This window comes from Dermatophagoides farinae, chromosome 1, assembly GCF_024713945.1.
Source record: "Dermatophagoides farinae isolate YC_2012a chromosome 1, ASM2471394v1, whole genome shotgun sequence".
Taxonomy (NCBI): Eukaryota; Metazoa; Arthropoda; class Arachnida; order Sarcoptiformes; family Pyroglyphidae; genus Dermatophagoides; species Dermatophagoides farinae.
Genome location: NC_134677.1, coordinates 8,216,511 through 8,240,286, shown reverse-complemented (window position 1 = coordinate 8,240,286; position 23,776 = coordinate 8,216,511). Strand labels below are relative to the sequence as shown.

Genomic DNA, 23,776 nt, shown 5'->3' with positions numbered 1-23,776 from the left:
CAGTGGTTTTTTTCTCTTTCTCTCTCTCTCTCTCTCTCTCTCTCTCTCTCTCTCTCTCTCTCTCTCTCTCTCTAGGGATGATGAAAGAAAAACGGTTTAAACTTTTTTTTTCGTCTTGCTGATGCTAAAAAAAAGGAAAAATTTCGGCAAATGAAAAAAAAAACTTGAAAATGAAAAACATTCCATGTTCCACAAACACACACACACACACACACGCTTGCATATTGATATTCAGTCTCAATTAATTCTGAACATTTCTGAAATTTTCAAGTTCCTAGGTCAATTCTTTTGTTTGTTGGTCAAAAATTGATTTGCATCGTGTGAAGAATTTCTTTTGAATTTCAATTTTGTTTTTTTTTTTTTGATGGCCAAAAAAAAATTCAAAACAATACAAAATAGCTCCAAGGTTTGATTATGAACAAATACGGTATATATAAAGTTTTTTTTCCGGCTAACTTTTCAAAGTATGGCCATGTCCATGCCAAGATATATTATCGATTATCAATCGAAACAAACAATTTTCATTTGTAATCGAATTTTTTTTTTTGTTTTTTTCGAATTGGATAAATATTCCCAGAAAAAAAAACGAAATGGATTTATATTATGATGATGATGATGATGATTGTGGTTCAATATATTTTTGTTCACAAACAAAATGTAATTCTCAAGTGGCATACTATTAACAGTGGCCATATATAACATAATGGATATCTGTATCTTTTGCATTGCTGAATTTTTTTTTCCGTTTAATTCTCTTTCTCCCTGGAATAGTTCCGTCTTTTTTTTCCATTCAATTCTGTGCACTGTTTTTTTTTTATTGATCGACCATGGTAATTTTCATTGTTGTCCACTAACAACAAGAAACAACAACAACAACAACAACGACAACATTCACGTACCAAAAAAAAAAAGAAAAGGAAATTGAAATCGAAAAAAAAAATTCATAACATGCGTATAATCATGGACATTTTTTGTTTGTTTGTTTTAGAAAAACTTGCAATCTAGTAAAAGTGAAAGTGTTGATAGTTTCAAAAAAGATTAATCGCGACAATATATATCCAATTTTCGTGGTCACTTTGTGTTCGTTTTACCATCAATTGATTGATTTGACTTTTTTTTTCTTTTTTTTTGTTGTTGTTCACTCATCATTGATTATCATCAGACCATAGAGATATACATCACAGTAAACTGTAGTTCTTTTTCATATACATCATGTTTTTTTTTGGCTGTTTGATTAAGTAAAAAGCATTGCAAATAAACAACCTTTTTATCACATTGAAAATTAAGAGATTTTCATTTACAGATCATTTTTCTTTTCGATTTTGACCATCATCCACATCAACATCAGTGTATGTGACCAAAACATGGGCTCTCATTCAAGTATCGTACCATCAATTGAAGAATGACAACAATAATACATTAATCATTATGAGTGAAACTTGCAATTTTTCAAACATACACACACACAGAAAATGGACAACATTATTTTCCATGTTGTTGTTGTTGTTGTTGTTGTTATTATTTTCTATATTCTCTCTTTGCACAGTGATATTGTATCACAAACAAACAAACAAACAATCAGAATATAATACGGATATAATGTGATTAAATCATCATATCGTCAACAACAAGAAACAAAAAAAAATTCTTAATTCCGATTCCGGAAAAAAAACTGATCCAAATGACAGATATAGATTTTTTTTTATGTTTTTTCCATTCACTCCAGTTCTAAAAAAAACAACGACTAAATCCACACTAAATGCATGCACATGCACACACACAATAGTAGGCAGTTAATGGTTTTTTTTTTTTGAAAAAAAACTAGAAATTTCATTGTGAATTTTCAATTGAATCTTCAATGGGATTCTTGATTGAGTTTTTTTTTCTTTCATTCTGTCTTTGTCGTTGTCGTTATTAATTATAACCTGTCACTGTTTTTTTCTCTCTCTCTCTCTCTCTTTTTCTGTTTTCGAGATGTTTCCGAGCAGCCCTAGTTTGGGTTGTTCAATCGAAACAAAAAAAAAATTTACTTGAATAAAGCGTGTGTGTGTGTATGTCGCGTGTGTAAAGTGATTGATTGACAGTAAGATTTACGCACAGAGATTTTTTGGTTCTTAAGAAATTCATTTGCTCTTGACATTTATTTTTTATTTTTTTTGTTAGTTGGAAAAATTTAATTTTCATTTTTATTTTTATTTTTTTTTCTGAAACAGTCAAACGACGTTCATTAACAACAGAATCAACGAGCTTAAATACTATGAATAAAGCAATAATGAAATCATCATCATTGTCATGGAAAGATAATCATCGTATTGAACAACAAGAATCATCAAATCAACCGATAATGTTATCATTGATGATTGATACACAATTTAAAAATGAACCAATAACACATATAATTGGTTGGGAAGGAACAAAAACAATATTACCATGTAATGTTTCATTACCATTATTACGTAATGGTCGATATTATAATGATTCTATTGATCTGATATTATGGTTTCGTGGACAAGAACAACGTGCACTATATTCAATTGATGCCAGACGTACATCGACAATGCAACGTGCAAAACATTTTACCGATGATGATATGCTTGGCACTAGAGCTTTTATTGATCTTAGTACACGTCCAAGTAGTTTGATTATTGATTCATTGAAAAGTATGTGTTTGATACAAGAAAAAAAATTTTTTTTTTTATTTCAAAAATTTTTTTTCTTCTACAGTTGAAGATGCTGGTGAATATCGTTGTCGTGTTGATTTTCGTCGTTCACCATCTGAACATCGTTCCATATTGTTGGATGTATTGATACCACCAAAAGAGGTGATCATTATGGATGAATTTGGACAACGTCTTAACGATCCAATCAGTCCGTTCAATGAAGGTGCCCATCTTAATCTTATCTGTGAAGCTGAAGGAGGTATGTTTGTAACAAAAAAAAAAAAAAAAAAATACAAAAAAAGTTTCCACCACCATCATTGTCATTGTCATTGTCATCATCATAATTCTATTATATTATTAGACTCAAAATCATTCAAAATACACAAATCAAAATCATCATCATCATCATCTTGAAAATAAAAATAAGTTTTGAAAGTTGAAATTTGTCATCATCATCATCATCATCATTCGGAATTCCGTTTTATTTTTTTTATTATTCTGAACTTCCATTAAAGAAAAAAAAATGAAAATTCTTCATTTCAAAATCTGTCATTCAGTTCTTTTTTTTCCATTTATTCGTCTGAGAATGTCTATTCTTTGCGTATGTGTGTGTGTGTGTGAGAAAATTTTTTGAAAGAATGAAAAAAAACATACAAGAAAAAAAAGAAGATTCCGTGCTTGTAGAGGCGAAAAAGTTCAAAAAAAATTTTTTTTCCTTCACGATAATTCAAAGTAAATTTCGTCATTTTATTTTGGGGTTAATTTTTTTTTCTTCTCTTCTTCTTTGGTTTGAGATAGAAACAGACATAGACAGACAGAGACAGAATGAATGGTTAGCAATCACTGTCATCATTTCAAAGTATTAGAATAAACGGAAAAATAATTTCAATGACAATTGAAAAATGTCAAATCAGTTTATATGAGTGAATTTCTTATTCCATTTGATGATGATGATGATCATTGATTGTCCATTTTTTTCCCCATTGAAATGAGCCGGGTTTTTTTCTCTGTATAATTCGAATAAACAAACACGATGATGACAATTAGAGTTGAAATAGTTTTTTTTATCGAACGTTTTTTCGAATTCAAAATCATTGACTTTGGACATGACTGCTTTTTGTTGTTGTTGTTGCTTTTTTTGGTGGTATATCACTCTGTGTTCCAAATTAGGGGATAGAAATAATGGTTGATGATGGTGGTGGGCAAACAACGATTGCAACTTTCTTTATTATCACATAAAAGAGTTATTTCCGTGTTTTCATAACTTGTGTAATAAGGCCAACATCAAAGCAAATCAACAACAACACAATGATGTGCAGTTCCAATTGAAATTTTCAGCGTGTGCCTTTTTATTTTGTTTATTTTTTTGGTTATAAAAAAAAATTTCTTTTTCGACGTTTCCATTCCGAGTAGCAGCAGCAGCAGCAGGAAACAAAGTTTCTATAATTTTTTTTTTCTTCCTTTCATTTTTTTCGCTGTGTGTTTGTGTGTGTATATATTGTTTTTAATCAACCAACAACAGCAATATCAATCGAGAAAACAAAATGATGCTGATGATATAAAACATATGTGAAACTTTCACATCGAATGAGAGAGAGAGCGTGCCAAAGTGAAACAAAAATAAAAATTAGATTAACCAACAACAACAAAAAAAAAAATACCGAAGTGCAAAACATTAATCTAACGAAAAGAAAAATATTGTGTGTGTTTGTCTAATTAGCATAAGAAAATGTAGTAATAATTAACCACACCAGAATTTTTTTCATTCTAAAAATAATTTTCATTTCCATTTTTTTTTTTTTTTGTTTATTTTCCCGTGACAATAACCGAAAACCACCACCAAAAACCGCAAAAAAAAATTTAGGCAAACCAAGACCATTATTATATTGGTACCGTAATGATCAACTATTGGACAATCAATGGACAATAACAGCACAAGGCATTGTTCGTAATGAACTTTTTATACATAAATTACATCGTGATGATCAAGGAACAACGCTTACATGTCAATCATTATTCAATGTTTCTGATGAATCTATTGGCCAAATGTTTCCCAATATAATTCCATCATCATCATCATCAACAATGACAACAACAACAACAACTATTGGTACAAATTCAGCTGCCATTCCGACATTATCATCATCATTATCATTATGGAATCCTCGTGATCCTGAACAAATAAGACGTGCCATATTAGCTAATCAATTATTGGTTGGTCAAATTTTCGACAACAATAGTAGCAGTAGTAATCAACATGAAAATTTATTCAAATTAAAACAATCACAAAGCAGTATCCAATTGGAACTTAATCGTAAGTGTTTTTAATTCTGTTTTTTTTTTTTTGGCCAAACTAGAATCATCATTTTTTATAAAGAAAAACATAGACATTGAATGAATGGATGATAGAAAAGTTTCGTTTTTTTTTAATTTCTCATCATTGAAAATCTGAAGAAAAAGATGAAATAGAATAGAATTTTTTTTTTTGTTGAATGATAATGATAAATTAATTTCACTAAATATCCACGAATGGTGGTGGTGATACCAACACACAAAAAAAAATCCTCATAGATTTGGTTCTTTTTGGTGTTTTCTTTCCATTCATTCATTCATTCATTTATTCATTCAGAAAAAAATAAATTTTCTTTTGTTCTTTTTTTTCATTTGAATGAAAAAACTAACAAACGAAAATGAATATAAAAAAAATTGTTCATCATCATCATCATTTTTTTTTTATTTTTACAATATGAACTTTTGCATATTTTTATAACTTGGTAGTGATGGTGGTGGTGGTGGTAGTGGCAGAAACAATGAGAGAGAGTTAATTATCTTTTTTTATCATTATTTTTTACTTTATTCTGCCTGATTTCATTGTGATGATGATTTTAGTTTCGGGTATTGTGTGAGTTTTGGCTAAAACTTACATTAAATTTCATTCCATCATTATTTTGATAATTTTTTTTTCTTCTTTTTCTTCTTCTTCTTCAAGATATATACCTATGATGTATGTTGCTTGAACATTTTTTTTTTCGTAGCCGCTGGTCTTTGTTTTTTTTTTTTTTTTTTGCTTCATAATAATGTTCACAGTGATTATCAACTGGTTCATTGTTCAATGATGAGCTTTTTTTTAGTTTTGGTCATGAAAAGATGTGTGTGTGTGTGTGTGTGTGTAAATTTTTTTTTGTTTCAAAATTTCTTCTTTTTTTTAATTTTGTGAAACAAATGAGCGAATGAAATTCCGTGATGAATGATGGAAAAAAGAAAATCATCATTTTTTTAATAATAATAATGAATATGCAAAAACAATGTTTGCCAACTTTTTTTTTCTACATTGTCCGTTTCTTTATTTTTATTTTGTTTCCGAATTCTTTTTTTTTCAAGGAAATGGGTAATGTTGCTGCTGTGTGTGTGTGTTTGTCTATGGGTGTGAATCAATTTGTGGTAGAAATGAATGTTCAAGAAAAAAGTTTGTTTAAAAAAAAGTCACAGAAAAAAAAATGCAAAGTGAAAAAAAAGTTTCTTTTTGGAACGTGCCTTGTCAAATTTTCCTGAATTTTTCTTTTTTTTTTGTATGATGATGATGATGATGATCGAGGAAAATTACATTTTCAATAAATTGAAATTTGATAATTCTGGACTTTGGTGTGTGTGTGTGTGTGTCTCCGGGGCAAATGAAGAAAATGAGGAAATTTTTTTTTTCGTTTTTGTTCTTTTGAATATTTTTCATTATTAAATTTTTTTTTTGCTCTATGAATAAATGAATGACAAACACATTCATATAATGTGAATCATGAAAACAGCCACTGCAATAGCAACGAAATCTAGTGGGAAAAATTTTTTTTTTCAAAAGATTCATTATCAAGTTTTTTGTTGTTGTTGTTGTTGTCTTTTTTCCGATATGACGAGCTGTTGTTGTTGTTGTTGTACTAGTTGTTATTATTTGTCTTTCTTGTGTTTATCGATTCGATTTGTCATTCCAATATTTTTTGATGTTCGATCCGATTGTTTTATGCCAACGTTCAAATCTATTTGATGTTTTTTTTGTGTGTGTATGTTCTTAACCCCTTTTTTACTGTGTGTGTGTGTATGTGTGCTACAAATAGAAAAATTTACAATAGTGAAAAATGGCTTTATTGGATTTCTATCTTTTTCTCTCTATGTGTGTGTGTGTGCAACGACCCAAAAAAACAAAAATGGTTAAGTTATCTCTGTTTATCTCAGTCTTATTATTAGTGTTTTGTTTCGCAAATAAGAAAAAAATAACGAAAAAAACAACAACAACAACATTCGACATCATGATTTATCGCTTTGTTTTTTTAGTATACATTTCGCTTATCATCGTTTTGTTTTCTCGGTTTTATTTTACATTGACCGAGAAAAGAAAATAAAACAGAAAAAAAATCAAAACATACGACAACGACGACCTAATAAAGTTGAATTTGTCATTGTTTTTATTTTTTGTTCATAAACCAAGTTACATACCTGTTTGAAAAACGACGTTATATGATCAGTTGATATTTCAATCGAACTGAAGTCTGGATTTTATTTTGTTCATCATATACACATGGACAGAAAGCCAAATCAAATCCCATTTGATTTAACTGGATTATAGATCCTTAGTGTTTCCCTTTTTTTTATGTAAACCATCAACATAATGGGCAATAATGATGATAATGTGTGGTGGTGGCGGCGGTGGTCAGTTTTGATGACCGCTATTTAATCTAGTTGGTGAATATATAAATTGAATTGAATGAAAATGAATGTTTTACACAACAACAACAACAACAACAACAATGACGATGAATATAACGACATCATCATTGAAGCTAAATGATGATGACCATGTTTTGGTTTGGTCCATTTGTTTCATGGTATATATTGCCATTGCTCATTTCATGGCAAATTGAAATGACTTTTTGGAAGAAATGAAAAAAAATGTCCAAAAGTCAAAGTTTTTTCTTTCTCTCTGTTTGTGTGTGTGTGTTTTCATTATAAATAAATCGATATTTTTCAGTAGAAAAATTTACTTGATTTTTTTTGGTCCTTCTTACCAATTTAGTTTATGAAAAATAAATTTTCATCATTCGCTCACAAAATATACTATAATTTTGACAGTGAAGCCAACATTTTTTTTTGTTTTGAAGCCAACCAGACAGCCAGCCAGCCAATTTTGGTTAATTTTACGATTTGAGCTTATCTTGTTCATTCATTCATTCATTCGATTCAATTCAAATTTAAAATCCTTCGTTGCGACTTTGAATTCAAAGTCACTTTGTTTTTGTTTTTTTTTTTCATTCCAGATCGATTAAGGAAATGAGCCGCTTATAATAATCATAATAATGATAATAATCAGATTCAAAAAAAAAAACAACAACAACAACAAAATTTTTCACTAACCACCATAAAAGAAAACTATCCATCCGTTTCTTTGTTTGTTTTTCATTCATCATGATATAGAAAAGGATTTTTTTCTGTTTTATTTTGCAAATTGTTTTTTTTTTGTTTTGTTTTCTTTTGTTGCAACAACCATCATTATCATTATAAATGAATATACGAACTGAAATATTCGACGTCGTCGTTGTTGTTGTTGTTGTTGTTGTTTTTTGATCATTCATCAACAAGATGATGATCTTTGATCGTTGAATGTCTATTATCATCATCATTATCGTTGTATTTTTTTTTCTTGCTTTTAAAGAATTAGTAATGGTGCGATGTTCGTATCGATGCAATGGTGTTGGTGTGGTTGATAATAATAATCGTTCAACATTGAATAATGATGTGAAAAATGAGAACCAAAAAAACAAAAACAAAAAATTTCGATTTCAAATATTTTGAAATTTGTCTGTTTACAGTAGAATAAATGTGTAAAACCCGAATAAATCGAATTGTTTGCGAATAGTTTCGTTTTTTTTGTTCGTTTCAAGTTTCAATATTTCGCGTTTTTTTTTTGTTTTTCATTCCAAATCGGATTCAATTTTCCACGGCTTTTTTTTTCTCCAAATGGAATTTATTGAATGAGAAAAAAAACGAAATATTCTTATTATGATCATCATCATCATTTTTTTCATCTATCGGTTTCATCGTTTGTTTCACTCAATCCATCCATTCATCCATTTGTTTGTCATTTTTTTCACCATTCGAATATATCGGCGGCAATCATTTTTTTCCAACAGAAAAAGAATATGAATCTAGAGAGACATAAAGAGAGAAATAAAAAATTCTTAAAATGTTTATGGAAGAACGGGAAGAAAAAAAAACTTTTATCATTTGAATATCATTACTGTTATTGCTTTAGTAGTAGAATCACATAAATATTCGGCGTTGCCCTTGCTGTATTATCATCATCATCATCATAGTAAATAAATGTGATGTGATGTGATACCATCATTGTGTGTGTGTGTGTGTGTGTCTGTACAAACGATACAAAATCGAATATCGAAAAAATATATTCTGGGCGATAAATCGAAAATGGATCTCTTTCTCTCTCTCTCTGCTATTTGTATGCAATTTGATATCATTTCTAGCTACTGAATTCAAGTGTGTCTTTTATTTATTTGTCTGTGTGTGTGTTTTGTGAATATAAGTTGATAAAAAAGAAGAGAAAAAAATGAAATGTAACGGGTACATATTTACGGTATGTTTATTGTGGTGTGAAACAAACAAACAAAAAATGAGAATAGTAAACAACAACGAAACGAAACACATTGAATATGGTCAGAAATCACGCACAATATCAATGATGATGATGATGATCACTGTCATTAGTAGTGGTGGTGGTGGCGTTGTTGGTGGCTGTCATAATTTGTGACACCTTTTTATTTTTATTTTTTTTTTTTGCATTGATGATGATAATGATGTTTGGTCATGATTTTAGTATTCTATAACATATTTCTATCATGTATATGACAATTTATTATGATGATCATGATGATCATGATACAAAAACATTTACATTAACCAAAGACGTGATGGTGTGATTGATGTTGAGAATATATGTGAATGGTTAAGTTCATTTTTTTCTTTACGAAGAAGAAAAAACGATTATGGTTTGACCATCATTGGTGTGTTTTGAATGTTGTTGTTGTTGTTGTTGTTCACATTGCAAAATTCATAATTCATAAGACACATACACACTCGTACGCTTATTCAAAACTTTTATAACTCAATAAATATTTGGTCAACACAGAAACGCCCTACACACACAGAGAAAAGTTTTTTTTTCTCTCGATGCAAAGAGAATGAAAATTGAACAAACTTTGATTTTTATTTTTTTTCCGTTACCTTATTTTTTTTTCTTCTGATGATAAATAAATCGAATTCTCTCTTTCACTTTCTCTGCAATAATGTTTGTCATTTGCATAAGACCGTAACGAAAAAAAAAACATTCGAACGAATTTTTCTTTTCGATGGAAATATATTCTCAAATCATTTCCTTCGTTTTTTGTTGTTGTTGTTGTTGTTGTGTCATTATCATCATCATCATTATCCGTTCATAAATAACGTATTGTTATGGTTCAGCTATTATCATTATCTTTCATAACCAAAATAATAATCATCATAATCATAATCATAATCATAATCATCATCATTCGAAAGAAAAAGAAACGATAAATTTCTAAAAATCACAGCATCAACTTCACATTCACATTTTTTTTTTGTGATTCATTTTGTGTCGTTAAATGAGCAACAATTAAATTAAAAACATTTTTCTTCTTTTTTTTTCTGGAAAAAAAAAGTTTTTTTTTCACGAGCTTTTTATTCGAGAAACTCTGGAAATGAAATGGAATCATTAAAGCTTTTGTTGTGTTTGTGTTTGTGTGTGTGTGTGTGTGTGAGTGTGCGGGTGAAGAAAAAAATCATTTTATTTTTTTTCTGCTCAATCTGCGATCTGCTTTACTTTTGGATTTTTATGATCACCATCATCATTCGTAGTCGTAGTCGTCGTACTATATAAATATCTACTCATTTATGAAAAACTTTGTTATCGTTGTTTTTATTGTTTGGCCATTTCCTGTTGATGGTTTATCGTTTATTATTTGGTTTTTATCTATGTTATAACAAAAAAAAATTACTAGACGACATATATATCCACATGAAGTATCTCAACTTTTGATTATCTCATGTGTTTTTTTTGTTGTTGTTGTTATTGAATGAATGAATTTTTTTCCTTTTCAAACTTTAATCATTTTCTTCAATTTTAATTTTTTGTTTTTTTAATAGTCCGTCCATTGAATGTACGCATTACAACCGTACATCGTCCATTGATTGATGGACAAATGATTGTGATCAATTGTGAATCAGATGGTGCACGGCCACCAGCATTATTGTCATGGTGGAAACAATCGCAACGTTTAGAACACGCTGTTACTGAAGAAATTGGTGTAGGAAATTCAATTTCTAATCGTACATTCAGTACAATTCAATTTGTGCCAACAATCAATGATAATGGTAAAGTGTTGAGCTGTCGTGCCGATCATCCAGTATTGCCTGATTCTTCCCTTGAGGATTCTTGGATTCTAAATGTTTTATGTATGTTGACATTTTTTTTTCTCTCTGTTGTTGTCATTTTTTTATCGAGCCATTTTCGTATTGTAATATTTTTCCCTTTTCTTGTTTAGTTAAGCCAAAATTGACAATTTCATTTGGCGCTACCATTCAACATGATAATATCCATGAACGTTCCAATGTTTCAATTGAATGTCATGTTTCAGCTAATCCTATCGCTTCGGAAATTGGATGGATTTTTGAAGGACGTCGTCTGTCATTCGTATCGAATAATCCAAAATCAATTCATCATCATCGTGGTGAATGGAATGATTCTTGGATTGAATTCAAATCGAACACATTATTAATCTATAATATTGATCGAAAACATTCCGGTCGTTATCGTTGTATGGCTGCCAATGTTCAAGGTGAAGGATATAGTGATGATATTCTTCTTAAAGTTCAATGTAAGTACACAATAAGAATTGGATGACAATTCTGACTATTAAAACTTTCATACTGTCAAAAAAAAAACAGATAAACCAGTTTGTGCACGTGGTCAACGTAGTTTATTTGGTGTAGCACAACGTGAACCACTTCAAGTGCCTTGTACAGTTGAATCCGATCCTGAAGAAGTGACTTTTCGTTGGATGTTTAATAGTTCACAATCAGAATCAATGATGATGATTCCTATCGATACATTTCAAGTTCGTCCAGCTAGCAAAAGTTTGTTGTTGACAAAAAGTCGAACTTCGATCGCACGTTATGAACCAAAAACACGTTATGGTTATGGTCAATTATTATGTTGGGCAACAAATAAACTTGGCGAACAATATGAACCATGTCGTTTTGATATAATACCGGCTGGACAACCACAACCATTGCAAAATTGTATGGTACGAAATCAAAGCTCTGATGGTCTGGTGGTACGTTGTCAACCCGGTGATGATGGTGGTCTTGATCAACAATTTCATTTGGAAATATTTCAAGCTGATCAAGGACAGATGGTGGCCAATCTAACCACAAGCGATATCGTGGATGATGGTGAAAATTTAGGTCAACAAATTTTATTTGGAAACATTTTCAATGATTCAATTGATGATCATAAAGCTGTGGCTGTTAATCCATTAGCACAATCAAACAATTATATTGAATTTATTGTTCGTGATATTCCAGTTTCAACATATGTTCTTTTATTATATGCATCTAATGTTAAAGGTCGTAGTAATTATGTAACACTTTCGGCTACAACAATGCATCCCGGTAGTCGTGGATCAGGTTTGACATTTTTAATGACTGTTTTATTTCATTGTAATGATTTGTTTTTTTTTCTCAGAATTTCTAAAATTTACTGCCGATTTTGGTATCAAACCTATGATGTATTTGTTAATCACTGTTGTCATTGGATTAGTCATTTCAGCCATAATCATTATGATTGTATCGAAAATTCGTACCATTAATCGATCTAAAGGTCGTCATCGACCACTTTCATCGCCAACATCATTATCATTGTCTAAAGCTAATAAATCAATGATTAAACAAATATCTATTGATCATAATGATAACAACAATAACAATGATGGTAGTGACGCACATATCAATCTGGATACATTTGATACATTCACAGTATCTATACAGCAATCATCAATTAATAAATTAGACAATCACAATCAAAATGGTATCGGTGATAATTGTAATAATCTTCATCCAGTTACATTATTAGATTTGACCACAACATCGACAACGAACATTGGGCCACCACCACAGCAACGATCATCATCTTCATCACCATTTCATGATCATTGTTTAGGATCATTGTTAGGTAATAATAATATAAATAGTTCAAGGATAAATTCTACAACAGCTGCATCATATCATTGTGGTACATTGCCCATAAATTCTAACCATCATTCAACATTGTACAAACAAATTGTTGGTGAAAACAACATCGATAGTAGTATAAATGGATCACCTAAACAACAACATTGCCAACAAACTCATCCACTAAGTGTGATTATAAAAAATCCTTTAATGGAACATTTAAGTAGTAGTCAATCTCCTTCATCGATTGATTCATTACCATCACAGCCACCTCCAATGTATCATACGGTTTATGCTTCCGAAACAACAACATCGGCTGATTCTCCATTCTTCTCGATACATCCTTGTCAAACACGATCTAATTCGAACACTGATACCGCCACTCCATTACATTTACTTATGGATGTTTCATCATATTATCAACATAGTACGGATAAAATTTCGAATCATTCATCAAGCCACACCGCACTAATACCATCAAATTATCATCATAGTCAACCGAATACAATTGGTTCAATGACATGGAGTCAAGCTGAAACATTACCATTAGGTGGTGGATCCGGGAGCAGCCGGAATGGTATCGATTCTCATATCGGTGGCTTTCTATCACCAACATCACCAATTTCAACATTATCGGTGCCTTTTACATTGCAACAACACCAACAACAACATTCACAACTTTTAGGATCAACAATGATAATGGAAGAGGGAAAAAATTCTTGTGAATCTTCTCATAATCAACCAATAACATCAGAAACACAGGAAACATCAACAACCGTATAAATAAAATTCGTGATCATTGATGAATTTAATGCTCAGCCAAACTGTAAATACGATGTGTAGAAATTTGAAAATTGTTAATAATTTTTAATTTTACCTGTGTTCTGTTTACCTCTCCTCTGTATCATAATGTTTTCTTTTTCTCTTGTTTTGTTCAATTTATTTATCGAATTAATAAAATATATAAAACATAATAATCATCGATGATGCAAAATCAATAACAAGTTTTTTTAATTTATTTAAAAGTTAGATATCAAAAAAAGGAAAAATTAATCAATTCATGAATTATTATCGTTCTTTGGTTGTTGTTGTTGTTGTTGTTGCTGCTGCTGCTGTAATGATGGTTGTAGTGATGGAACAACTATACCATTTCTAGCAGCAGCGGCGGCAGCCATACGTTGTTGTTGTTGATTAATATTCCATAATTGTGGATGTTTTTTCCGCTGATGTTTAAACATTTTCCAACGTTCAACAAACGAACGACCACAACCATCCATTTGACATGTCCATGGTTTTTCATCTCTATGTGTCATTTCATGATATTTAAGACTATGTTTCTGTATGAAAGATCGATTACAATTTGGCCATGTACAATAAAATTTCTCTTCAATCGATGTATGTCGTTTTCGATGTCTTGCCAGATGACCAGATTGTGAGAATCGTGATTCACAACCAGGCCAATCACAAACATATGGTTTTTCACCTGTATGAACAACGGTATGAACTTTAAGTTTATATTTTTCTTTAAATGCTGCTGTACAACCGGCATATGAACATCGAAATGGTCGTGTTACATTATGTATGCTACGAAGATGATTGATTAGGTTTGAACAAACGCCTGTTTTATAATTACAACCATTGAATTCACAACGAAAATTTGTAGACGAAGACGATGAATTATTTTCAACCGTAAAAATATGATTTGTTGCATTGCCACCACTACCATTGCCGCTGTCGCCAACCGAATTATCACCACCACCATTACAAATGGAATCAGTTTTCGTTGATGTAACATTCAAAACGGTCAATTCTTGTTTTTCAATTGCTGATGAGGTAGTGGTAGCTTGTGCATTCGAAGACTGCGGTGATGTCATTACTACAGTGGATAGATCATCATTACGTTGATGAAGACGAGCTATATTAGAACGAATAGAATCTTGAACCAATCTTTTTTCATTATCAACGATATCATCATCATCGTCATCATCGAATATACTTTCCAAATTTTCAATGGTTGTTGTTGTAGCATTATTCACATTAGAGACGGAAGAAAGATTTGCTAATGAAATTCCATTGCTATTATCAACATTGGAATTAGTGGAAGATAATGCTGTTGTTGCATGTTTTGATGACGATGATGAGGACGTGGATGATGATGATGATGATGAACGGATAGGTGATTGAATAGTGACAACGACCATATCACCAGCTGATGTTGGCGTAGACACTACTGATTGATTTCCAATTATCGAATTATCATGAAGATTTATTGTACTTGATAACAATTTGCTTTTACGTTTATGAGCTACTATTGAAGGAATTGCGGCATGATTGTTAATGATTGTTGGCGATATATTCGATGTATGATTATTATTCGATGATGTTGATGATGATGATCGAGATATTTGTAGATTTTGATGATGTGGATTATTATGAATCACAGTCATTGTTTGATGATCAGTATGATGTTGTTTCGTAGTATTGTTCGATGGATGAACAAAATTGATTCTTTCAGCTGTATCGTTGTTGTTTGTTGATTGATTTGTTGTCTGTGATACTGGTGATGGTTGCGATTGATTATTATTAAATTCTATGGAAGCATTTGTAGGATTAATCATTATCTGTCCATTCGTTGAATTAGCGGTTGTCGCTGAATTAGTTGAACCATTATCATTGACAATCACTAGAAATATAAAATAATTAATGGAATTTGTAATCATTATATGATAGCATTCTTACAACTTATTGGATGATGAAGACCAACAATACGATGTTGATCAATATGATCAATAATTTTCACTATAGAAGTAGATGTTGATTCTACTACAGTTGTCGATGTTGTTGTTGTATTATCATTAGATGGTCGAATCATCGAAACGGAATCATCATTCGTAACAAACGTTGTTGTTGTATTTGCTGATGGTTGTTGTTGATTGAATTGAAATTGTTCAATTTGATTCGTTATATGTTGTTGGTGTTGATGACTAGATGATGCTACTGGTGACGATGATACATTGGAATTTCGGCCATTTAGAATGCTTGATATTGGAATTGTTCTCGCTGAAAAATAATGAAAAACAATTAATGAAATTGATATACAAAGGAAAAACAAAAAGTACCTTGATGTATGATATGAGGTATTGTCGAAGCAACAGAAGAAATGGCAGTCATCTGCTGCTGCTGCTGTTGTTGTTGTTGCAGTTGATCCAATTTAATCGTTGAAATAGGAGCAGCAGCAGTAACATTAGATTCTGAATTTAATTGAATAGAATTAAAATTATGATTTAATAAAATTTGCTGATTCGATGATGATGACGATGGTTGTTGAAGAGCCAGATGAATTTGTTGTTGTTGAACTGAATTATTGTTGTTGTTATGAATAATATCCGATGACTGTACCACCGAAGATAATTTAAGGAGATCATTAATTGGTTTGATTGATTGATGAAGATGATGCTGTTGATGATTATGTGAATGTTGTTGTTGTTGTTGTTGCTGCTGCTGTTGATTCGATGGTGATGATCGTAATAATCTTTCAACAGTGGTCATATTTTTTGGTTCAATTACAATATTCGCAACATCTGATGATGATGTTGATGATATTGGAATGAATTGTGATGGTGATTTATTAATCAATTCCAATACTGTTGTCGCTGTTTGATTTGATGAATTTGAATATGGCTGATTTTGTTGATGGTGTACCAATGAATTAATTAAAGGTTGTTGTGGTTGTTGTTGTTGTTGATAATTCATAATATTCGAATGTTGTTGCTGTTGATGGTGATGATGATGAATAGTATTCGAATGTTGTTGTTGTTGCTGCTGCTGCTGCTGTGGCTGATGATGGACATTTTGATGTTGAATATTCTGTTGTTGTTGTTGTTGTTGCTGCTGCTGTGGATGAATAATATTATCGGAAATAAATATTTTATATTCACGTTCCAATTCATTTAATTCACAATGATAATCAAGATTACAACGACAATTACAATTGAATACAAATTTATTTATAAATGTACGATAACGTTCTAATAATGGAAATAATTTCTGTATAAAACGTATCTCATCATTTATTATGATATTTGAATTTGTATTTACATGGCCAACACCTCCATTCATAATCAATAAATTAGAATTGTCTAATTGTTGCTGTTGTTGTTGTTGATGTTGCGAATAAATCATCTGTTTTGTAATTTGTTGTTGATGATTATTATTACTGTTGATAACTTGTTGTGAATGAGCAATCGAATTTTGATTATTGATTAATAAATGCTGTTGTTGTTGTTGTTGAGATGATGCTGAAGATGTTGTTGATGATGATGGAGGTATTTGTGGTGATGGTGGTGTTTGTTTTGTATTCAAAAGCATCATCATTGTTGTTGTTGTTGTTGATGCCGTTCCAAGTTGGTAAATCGTTGAATTTATATTTAAAAAAAAATTTCGAATGAAAATTAGCACCTTAATTCGAAATTCAAATATAAATCAATTAGATTATTTCATTCGATATAAATACAAAAAGAAGATATGCAAAAACTCGAATTTTTTTTCTTTTTACAAACAAAATATTCTTCATGGATTCTGATGGATTCGATTGATTATCCAAACGCATTAACATTATATTTCTTCATGGTGTTGATATAAATCAGATGTTTATTAAATTTAAAGTTTTTCAAAAAAAAAAACAAAAACAAAAACAAAATTGATTGAAATTCAATTCGAATGAAATTGTAAACACACACACACACAACACAACACCTTGACTGTTGTTATTGATGATGATGATGCTGTCGATCTGTCCTCAAAAATTTTCTATTTCCACCTTTATGGCTAAACCTATATTTATGTGTACATGAAAATGGCGCAAAAAAAAACATTTTGAATTCATTGATTTTTTTGTTGTTGAATTTTTTTTTTATTTCTATTTAAAAAAAAGTAAATAGAAATTATCAGGTCAGATTAATAATAATGTTTCAGTGGTACCAGATATTTTACCAATCATTTTCTGTTAATGCTGTGAATTTTCATTTCAATGGCTGTGTGCTACAGCATGACAAATGTCTGTTTTCATATCATGGTTCTATATACTGCCAACAATGATGGAATTCAATAAAAAAACCGTCGACAATTTGGTAATCGTCATGCACACCTTATAGGGTGTGTGTGTGTGTTATTTTTGTTTCATATAAATACAACCGAACAAATAGTCTGTCATGTTCATTGCATGTCTAGCTACAAACCAAAACGGTTGAAAAATAATTTCGTTCGAGCTTATTCCATTCATTCATTCATGTCCGATTTTTTTTTTCGAATAAAAAAAATTATTGTGAAATGTTTGTCGTCATACAAATATTTTCATCATGTTCGGACAAAATCATAATCAAATTATTATTAATATTCAACAATCATTTTTAATGATAATTTTATTTTTTTCATTATTTCCACTTCATGGTAAGTTTTTTCATTTCATATAATTATCATTTGCATTTTCCATCTCCTTCCACAAACACACAAAAACAAAAACAAAAAAACACCCATATTGAATTTGTCAACACAACACAACACTTGATGACAATTTCATTTTTTTTTTATATTTCAATTCCGTCATTTCCATTGGAATTGTTTGTTTATATAAAATATATTGTGCATATGTCAAACTGTGACAGAATCATATCCAGAGGTAATACAGACAGGTTTTCATTATATACAGAATTATAATTCTAATACCTTGACAAGTGAAAAAAAAACAATTTCCATTTAGATGTATGGTAAATGAAATACCCACTACACACACACACACACACATTAGATCCATTGAATTATAATGATGATGGAGTAAAAAAAAAAACTTAATGAATTGAATCGGTCCACACTCACTGGTCATCATCTGGATCAATGAATCAATGAGGTTCACCTTTCATTTATTTATTCTTGATATTTACTTTATACATCTTTCCATTAATGAAAAAAAAGGCCAAGCATTTAATTGGAATCGACAACGAACAACAACAAAAAAAATGTTTTCATTCACCATCTATCTATCTATTGGTTCAATTATATTTTTCACATTGGAAAATGAAAGTGAAACCCACACACACACACACATAATAGAACAAACAAACGTACCAGAAACGATGAAAAATGTTATCGTTCGTTTCTTTTCGTTTTTGTCAATTTCAAATGTTTTTTTTTCTCGCTTCATTGATTCATTTTTAGACAAACCAACCAACCAACCAACAATGATGTTGATGATAAAATTGCCAAATATCATATTGATTCGCATTTTCAAAGGTTTTCATTAACCAAAATGAAAAATATACAATAATGAATCCATTGCCAAAAAAACGATGATGATGATGATGATTCTATTTCAATCCAATGTTGTTAATTAGCTAACCTTTCCATAGAGTAATCAATAGGTATTCTAATGTTGACGATAACTTTTTTTTTCTCAAAATCTTCGTACGTCCATGAATCTTTCATGAATTCTGCACGCACGCGCTCACACATACACACGGCATCTGTTTGAATTCTCTTGCGTTTTTTTTCCACTTTCCATTTATTTTTTATTTTTATTTTCAATATTCAACATTAGCAATTATTTTCAAATCAAAATCTGATAGTGAAATTTCAACGATGATGATGATTTGTTCCATTGATTTGATGCAAAAACTTGAAACAGTAAATTTGTCATCGTTTTTTTTTTGGATGACACATTTTTGTCTATATGAGTCATCAGCTGGTAAATATTCTCAGGGATTCTTGAATTTTTCAAACAGCAAAAAAAAAACTCGTTCCTTATATTTTGTTGAAATTCATAAATGATGATGATTCGTTTGAATGAATGTAAAAGTCACATACACTAATGGACATTCAATGTCAGAATTTTTTTATTTTTTGGATTAAATTTCCAATGACAGATGTTCACACCATTATTTTGTTGAAAAGATTTTTTTTTCACTTTTTTTTTCTTTATGCCATTCATTTAGCAATTGAATGTGTAAAAATCATTCAATCATCCATACCGCGAATGATTGATGCAAGAAATAACACCATTTTAACATTAGATTGTTCATATAGTTATGATTCTGGTGATGTTAAATTAGTCATCCGTTGGTTTCATAATGATTCACCGGAACCAATCTATCAATGGATACCGGAATCAAATATACGTTATGTTGGACAATTAATACGGCCATATTTTGATATGAATTTCACTATAAATGATGATCAATATTCAAAATATCGTGCATTACGTTTAAATATCATATCATTACGACAAGAACAATCGATGATTGTGGTACCATTATCATTATCGGGTAATTATTCATGTGTAATATCATCGATTGCCAATCAGGATAGCCGTCAAAGTCAAATGATAATTTATGGTTCGTGTCTGTTTGAATTTATGGATGTAATTTTTCTATAATAATCAATTTTTTTTTTATTTCAGTGCCTCCAAGTTTATTCCAATTTCATTTTGTTGAATCAAGTGCCGATCAATTTGCATTAGAATGTTTAGTACAAGATGTTTATCCAGAACCAAGAATGATATTCATACAGCAAAAAAATTATTCAGAATTATCATCACCATCATCGATAAATGTTACTACGATAAATAATTGTCAAAATGAAATTGTCAATCATCATCATCACCATTGTCTATATAGTGCATGGTTTCGACGACCAATCGATACGATATTAATGGCTGGTACAATTTATGAATGTCGTATACAACTTTATGGTACATTATATGTGAGGAAAAAAACGAATAAAAATCATATTTCCAACAAGTAAGTTTTTTTCATGTCCATTATCATTGAATTTTCATTGTATTTTTGTTGTTGTTGTTAATGAGATTTAGAGAAAAAGAGAGAGACGGATGTTGGTGGATATATAATGGTAAATTAGCATTCGTGCCATTTTTTTTTTTTTTTTTGGCAACCACGCCAAACGCACACGGACTGTGTGTGTGTGCGTATATATGCATTAGGACTAATTGATTTATGACGACGATATTATTAACTTTGGCCACCATCAATGATCAGTAGGTGTTGATCATTATACTATTCACTTTTTTTCTCTCTCTCTCTCTAATTGTCACATTTAACAACATAACACCAGAACTGAAATCAAATGGACACACCCTTTTGATTGAAAATTCTATCTCTGTCTTTTTCTGTCCATGAATTGATTCTTCATTTGTTCATTCCATTCATTCATTTATTTTTCGGCTTGATTTCGTGATACAAGACAATCTACGATGATTCTAATGATCATCATCATCATCATCATCATAATAGCTATGATTGATTTCAAGCTCTGTTCATTTAATATATGGCCAAAAATTTGATTTGCACTATTGATTTTAGGAATCGAAAATGAACAAAATTCAATCATACAAGATTATAATTATCTAAATTAAAATTAATATATATCGATATCAATTAGTGATAGAAAAAAAAACATGAATAATTTTGCTGTGTGTGTATAAATATACAATGTATATGAAAAATGTCTTTTTGCGTGTCGTTTTTTTTCTGATATTCACCACCCAACTAATGGCAGCTTTATAGGTTTATGATCATCAATTTGTTGATGTTTTTTTTTTATTTTTTTATATTGATTTCGTTTTGTTTTTTTGTTTTTTTTTTTTCACTCACATACACATGTGTACAGATTATGATCGAAAATCCAATCAGATTCAAATGTCGAATGAAAACAACCAATCATCATCATCATCAAAGATGCTGTTGTTCAATTTCATCACTGTCATCATCATCACCATCATCATTGTTCATAATTTTACATTCCATTGTATTTATGGTTAAAAAAAATTAAACAAAAAATTTTTTTCGAATCGATTGAAATTCGAAAAAGAATTCTTTGCATGTTGCACCCATTTTAGTTCAGATTCCGGTCACTGTGTGGCGCTTATTGTGTTGTGTTTGATGGGAAAAAAATTTTTTTTTTTGTTTCAATCACAATTCATCGATGAGGATGGCCATCATCCAAAGCATCACCATAAAAAGGAAATTGTTCCAATCAATTGATTGATTCTAGAAAGAATAATTCTAGAGATAATAATTTCTGATTAATACAAACAATACAAAGCAAACAAACAGGTAAGACCTATTTGTTGTTGTTAACCTATTTTTTTTCTTCTTTCTCTACCTTTACAAGCTTATTTTTTTTTATTCTATAAATTGGTTATTACATTAAAAGCCTCTATATACAACAATCAGATGATGTTTAATGTTCAAAAAAAATGTCATTATCATTAAAATATGAATGAATAACAACAACAACAACAACAACAGTAGTGATTTCGATGAAATAGTCCATTTATTATCATCGAATTCTTTGTCAATTCTCTTTTTTTTGGATTCTGGTCATTATCCATTCATTTTGGGTCGATAAGTGTCGTTTATTTTATATCGGATATTATTCAATTTATAATGCAATTTTTGTTTTTCTTTTGGTCCAAAAATAAAAATAAAAATAATTTCTTTTTTTCTATTCCTTAGTCTTCATGATTTCCTTTTTTTTTCATTGATCAATGAGAAACGTGAAGAAGTAAAAAAAAAAAGATCGATATATAGAGGAAACAAAAAAAAAAGAAACTTCCAATGTTTTCATTATAGACAATTAGGGAATACTATGGCTGTGCTAGTTATTTTTTTTTTTACTAGATAAGCTAGTCATCATCATTATTATCAATGTGGAATTTGATTTCCATTTCCATTTCCATTTGTAATCACTAATTTTGTCAGAATTTTCTCATTTTCAAAGCTAAGAATCATTTGATTCTTGGAAATTCTTCTTCTATGTATTTGTTATATATAACTATACTAAGATTTCTTTCTTTCTTTCTCGCTGCCTATTTTTTTGTTTTGTTTTGTTTTCTCAATCATCAACAACAGCAATATTTATTTACAGTATTCTTAACATATCACATTACATTCATGTCAAATTGTTGTTGTTGTTGTTGTTGTTGTTGTGGTTTGTGAAAATCATCAATCGATGTTGTTGTTGTTGTCGTTATTTGACCGAATTCAATTGATAGATAAAACAATTTTTTTCGGACTGCAAAACTATCGATGAATCTATTAAAGAATTAGCAAAAAAAAACGAATGAATGAAATTGGATATCTGATACCAATGGCAATTCTATATTTAGACTATATGCTGTTATTTTCATTGTTTCCAATATTAATAATTAGCTAATGCTAATTATTCCGTAATATGTAAATGATGTCATGAATGATTCCAAAAGAATTTAATTAATTTCATGATGGTCTGATTCTAATTATTTTGATCACGTAAAGCTAACACCTATACACGGTTCTTTAGTTCGATTACATCATTCACCAATGACCAAATGGACAACTGGATAACATTTTTTTTTGTCACTTATTTTTAGCCAAATTCATTCAATGATTCAAAAAATTTTTTTTTTTTTGCTTCAATCATTGTGAAATGAGTTGGAAAATATTTGTCAGGAATGTTGGCGATGCTTTTCTGGTGTGTGTGTACAACCAATGGACCAAAAAAAAAAACTAATGTCAAACCAATAGATAAGCTTGATGATGATGATGATGATTTCAAGTATGTAACTTGTACAGACAAACAAACAAACAAAAAATTTTTTCTCTTGATAAGAATTTTTTTTTTCATCATGTTCACAATGCAATTTTTTTTCTCTCTTCTTGCAAATTGTGTTCATTTATACAGAACCTGTCAGAATTTGCCTAATATCACTTTATACTACTAGTAGTAGGTATTATTATTCGGCAAATATTTTTTACGTTTTT

At 30.0% G+C, this 23,776-nt stretch overlaps 3 protein-coding genes across 4 annotated transcripts in view; 2 read left to right on the top strand and 1 right to left on the bottom strand.

The window, feature by feature from the left end:
• Positions 1–13,939, top strand: part of LOC124492875 (uncharacterized) — a 37,901-nt gene extending 23,962 nt beyond the window's left edge. For both annotated transcript variants that reach the window (XM_075735185.1, XM_075735186.1), the window contains exons 3-9: positions 2,214–2,660; positions 2,725–2,919; positions 4,525–4,974; positions 10,881–11,189; positions 11,279–11,611; positions 11,682–12,422; positions 12,481–13,939. In XM_075735185.1, coding sequence (XP_075591300.1) covers positions 2,214–2,660; positions 2,725–2,919; positions 4,525–4,974; positions 10,881–11,189; positions 11,279–11,611; positions 11,682–12,422; positions 12,481–13,748 — 3,743 coding nt within the window. In that variant the 3' untranslated portion in view covers positions 13,749–13,939. The remainder of the gene's footprint in view (positions 1–2,213; positions 2,661–2,724; positions 2,920–4,524; positions 4,975–10,880; positions 11,190–11,278; positions 11,612–11,681; positions 12,423–12,480) is intronic.
• Positions 13,940–13,955: 16 nt separating this feature from the next.
• Positions 13,956–17,902, bottom strand: LOC124492878 (uncharacterized). Its single transcript, XM_047055887.2, has 3 exons — positions 16,085–17,902; positions 15,705–16,025; positions 13,956–15,648 (listed from the first exon to the last, which is right to left on the bottom strand). Exons 1-3 carry the CDS (start codon positions 17,337–17,339, stop codon positions 14,024–14,026), a joined length of 3,201 nt encoding a protein of 1,066 aa, XP_046911843.2. The 5' UTR covers positions 17,340–17,902; the 3' UTR covers positions 13,956–14,023.
• Positions 17,903–17,912: 10 nt separating this feature from the next.
• On the top strand, positions 17,913–21,708 carry LOC124491470 (uncharacterized). The gene is made up of 4 exons (XM_075735193.1): positions 17,913–18,413; positions 19,952–20,350; positions 20,416–20,755; positions 21,642–21,708. The coding sequence occupies exons 1-4, from the start codon at positions 18,323–18,325 to the stop codon at positions 21,646–21,648; spliced, it is 837 nt and encodes a 278-aa protein (XP_075591308.1). The 5' UTR covers positions 17,913–18,322; the 3' UTR covers positions 21,649–21,708.
• The last annotated feature ends 2,068 nt before the right edge of the window (positions 21,709–23,776 follow it).

Coding starts and splice junctions, on each gene's coding strand:
- LOC124491470 (XM_075735193.1), top strand. CDS start 18,323: ATGTTCGGACAAAATCATAATCAAATTATTATTAATATTCAACAATCA. Junction 18,414..19,951: donor TTCATTATTTCCACTTCATG/GTAAGTTTTTTC, acceptor CCATTCATTTAG/CAATTGAATGTGTAAAAATC. Junction 20,351..20,415: donor AAGTCAAATGATAATTTATG/GTTCGTGTCTGT, acceptor TTTTTATTTCAG/TGCCTCCAAGTTTATTCCAA.
- LOC124492878 (XM_047055887.2), bottom strand. CDS start 17,339: ATGATGATGCTTTTGAATACAAAACAAACACCACCATCACCACAAATA. Junction 16,026..16,084: donor ACCTCATATCATACATCAAG/GTACTTTTTGTT, acceptor ATTATTTTTCAG/CGAGAACAATTCCAATATCA. Junction 15,649..15,704: donor TCTTCATCATCCAATAAGTT/GTAAGAATGCTA, acceptor TTATATTTCTAG/TGATTGTCAATGATAATGGT.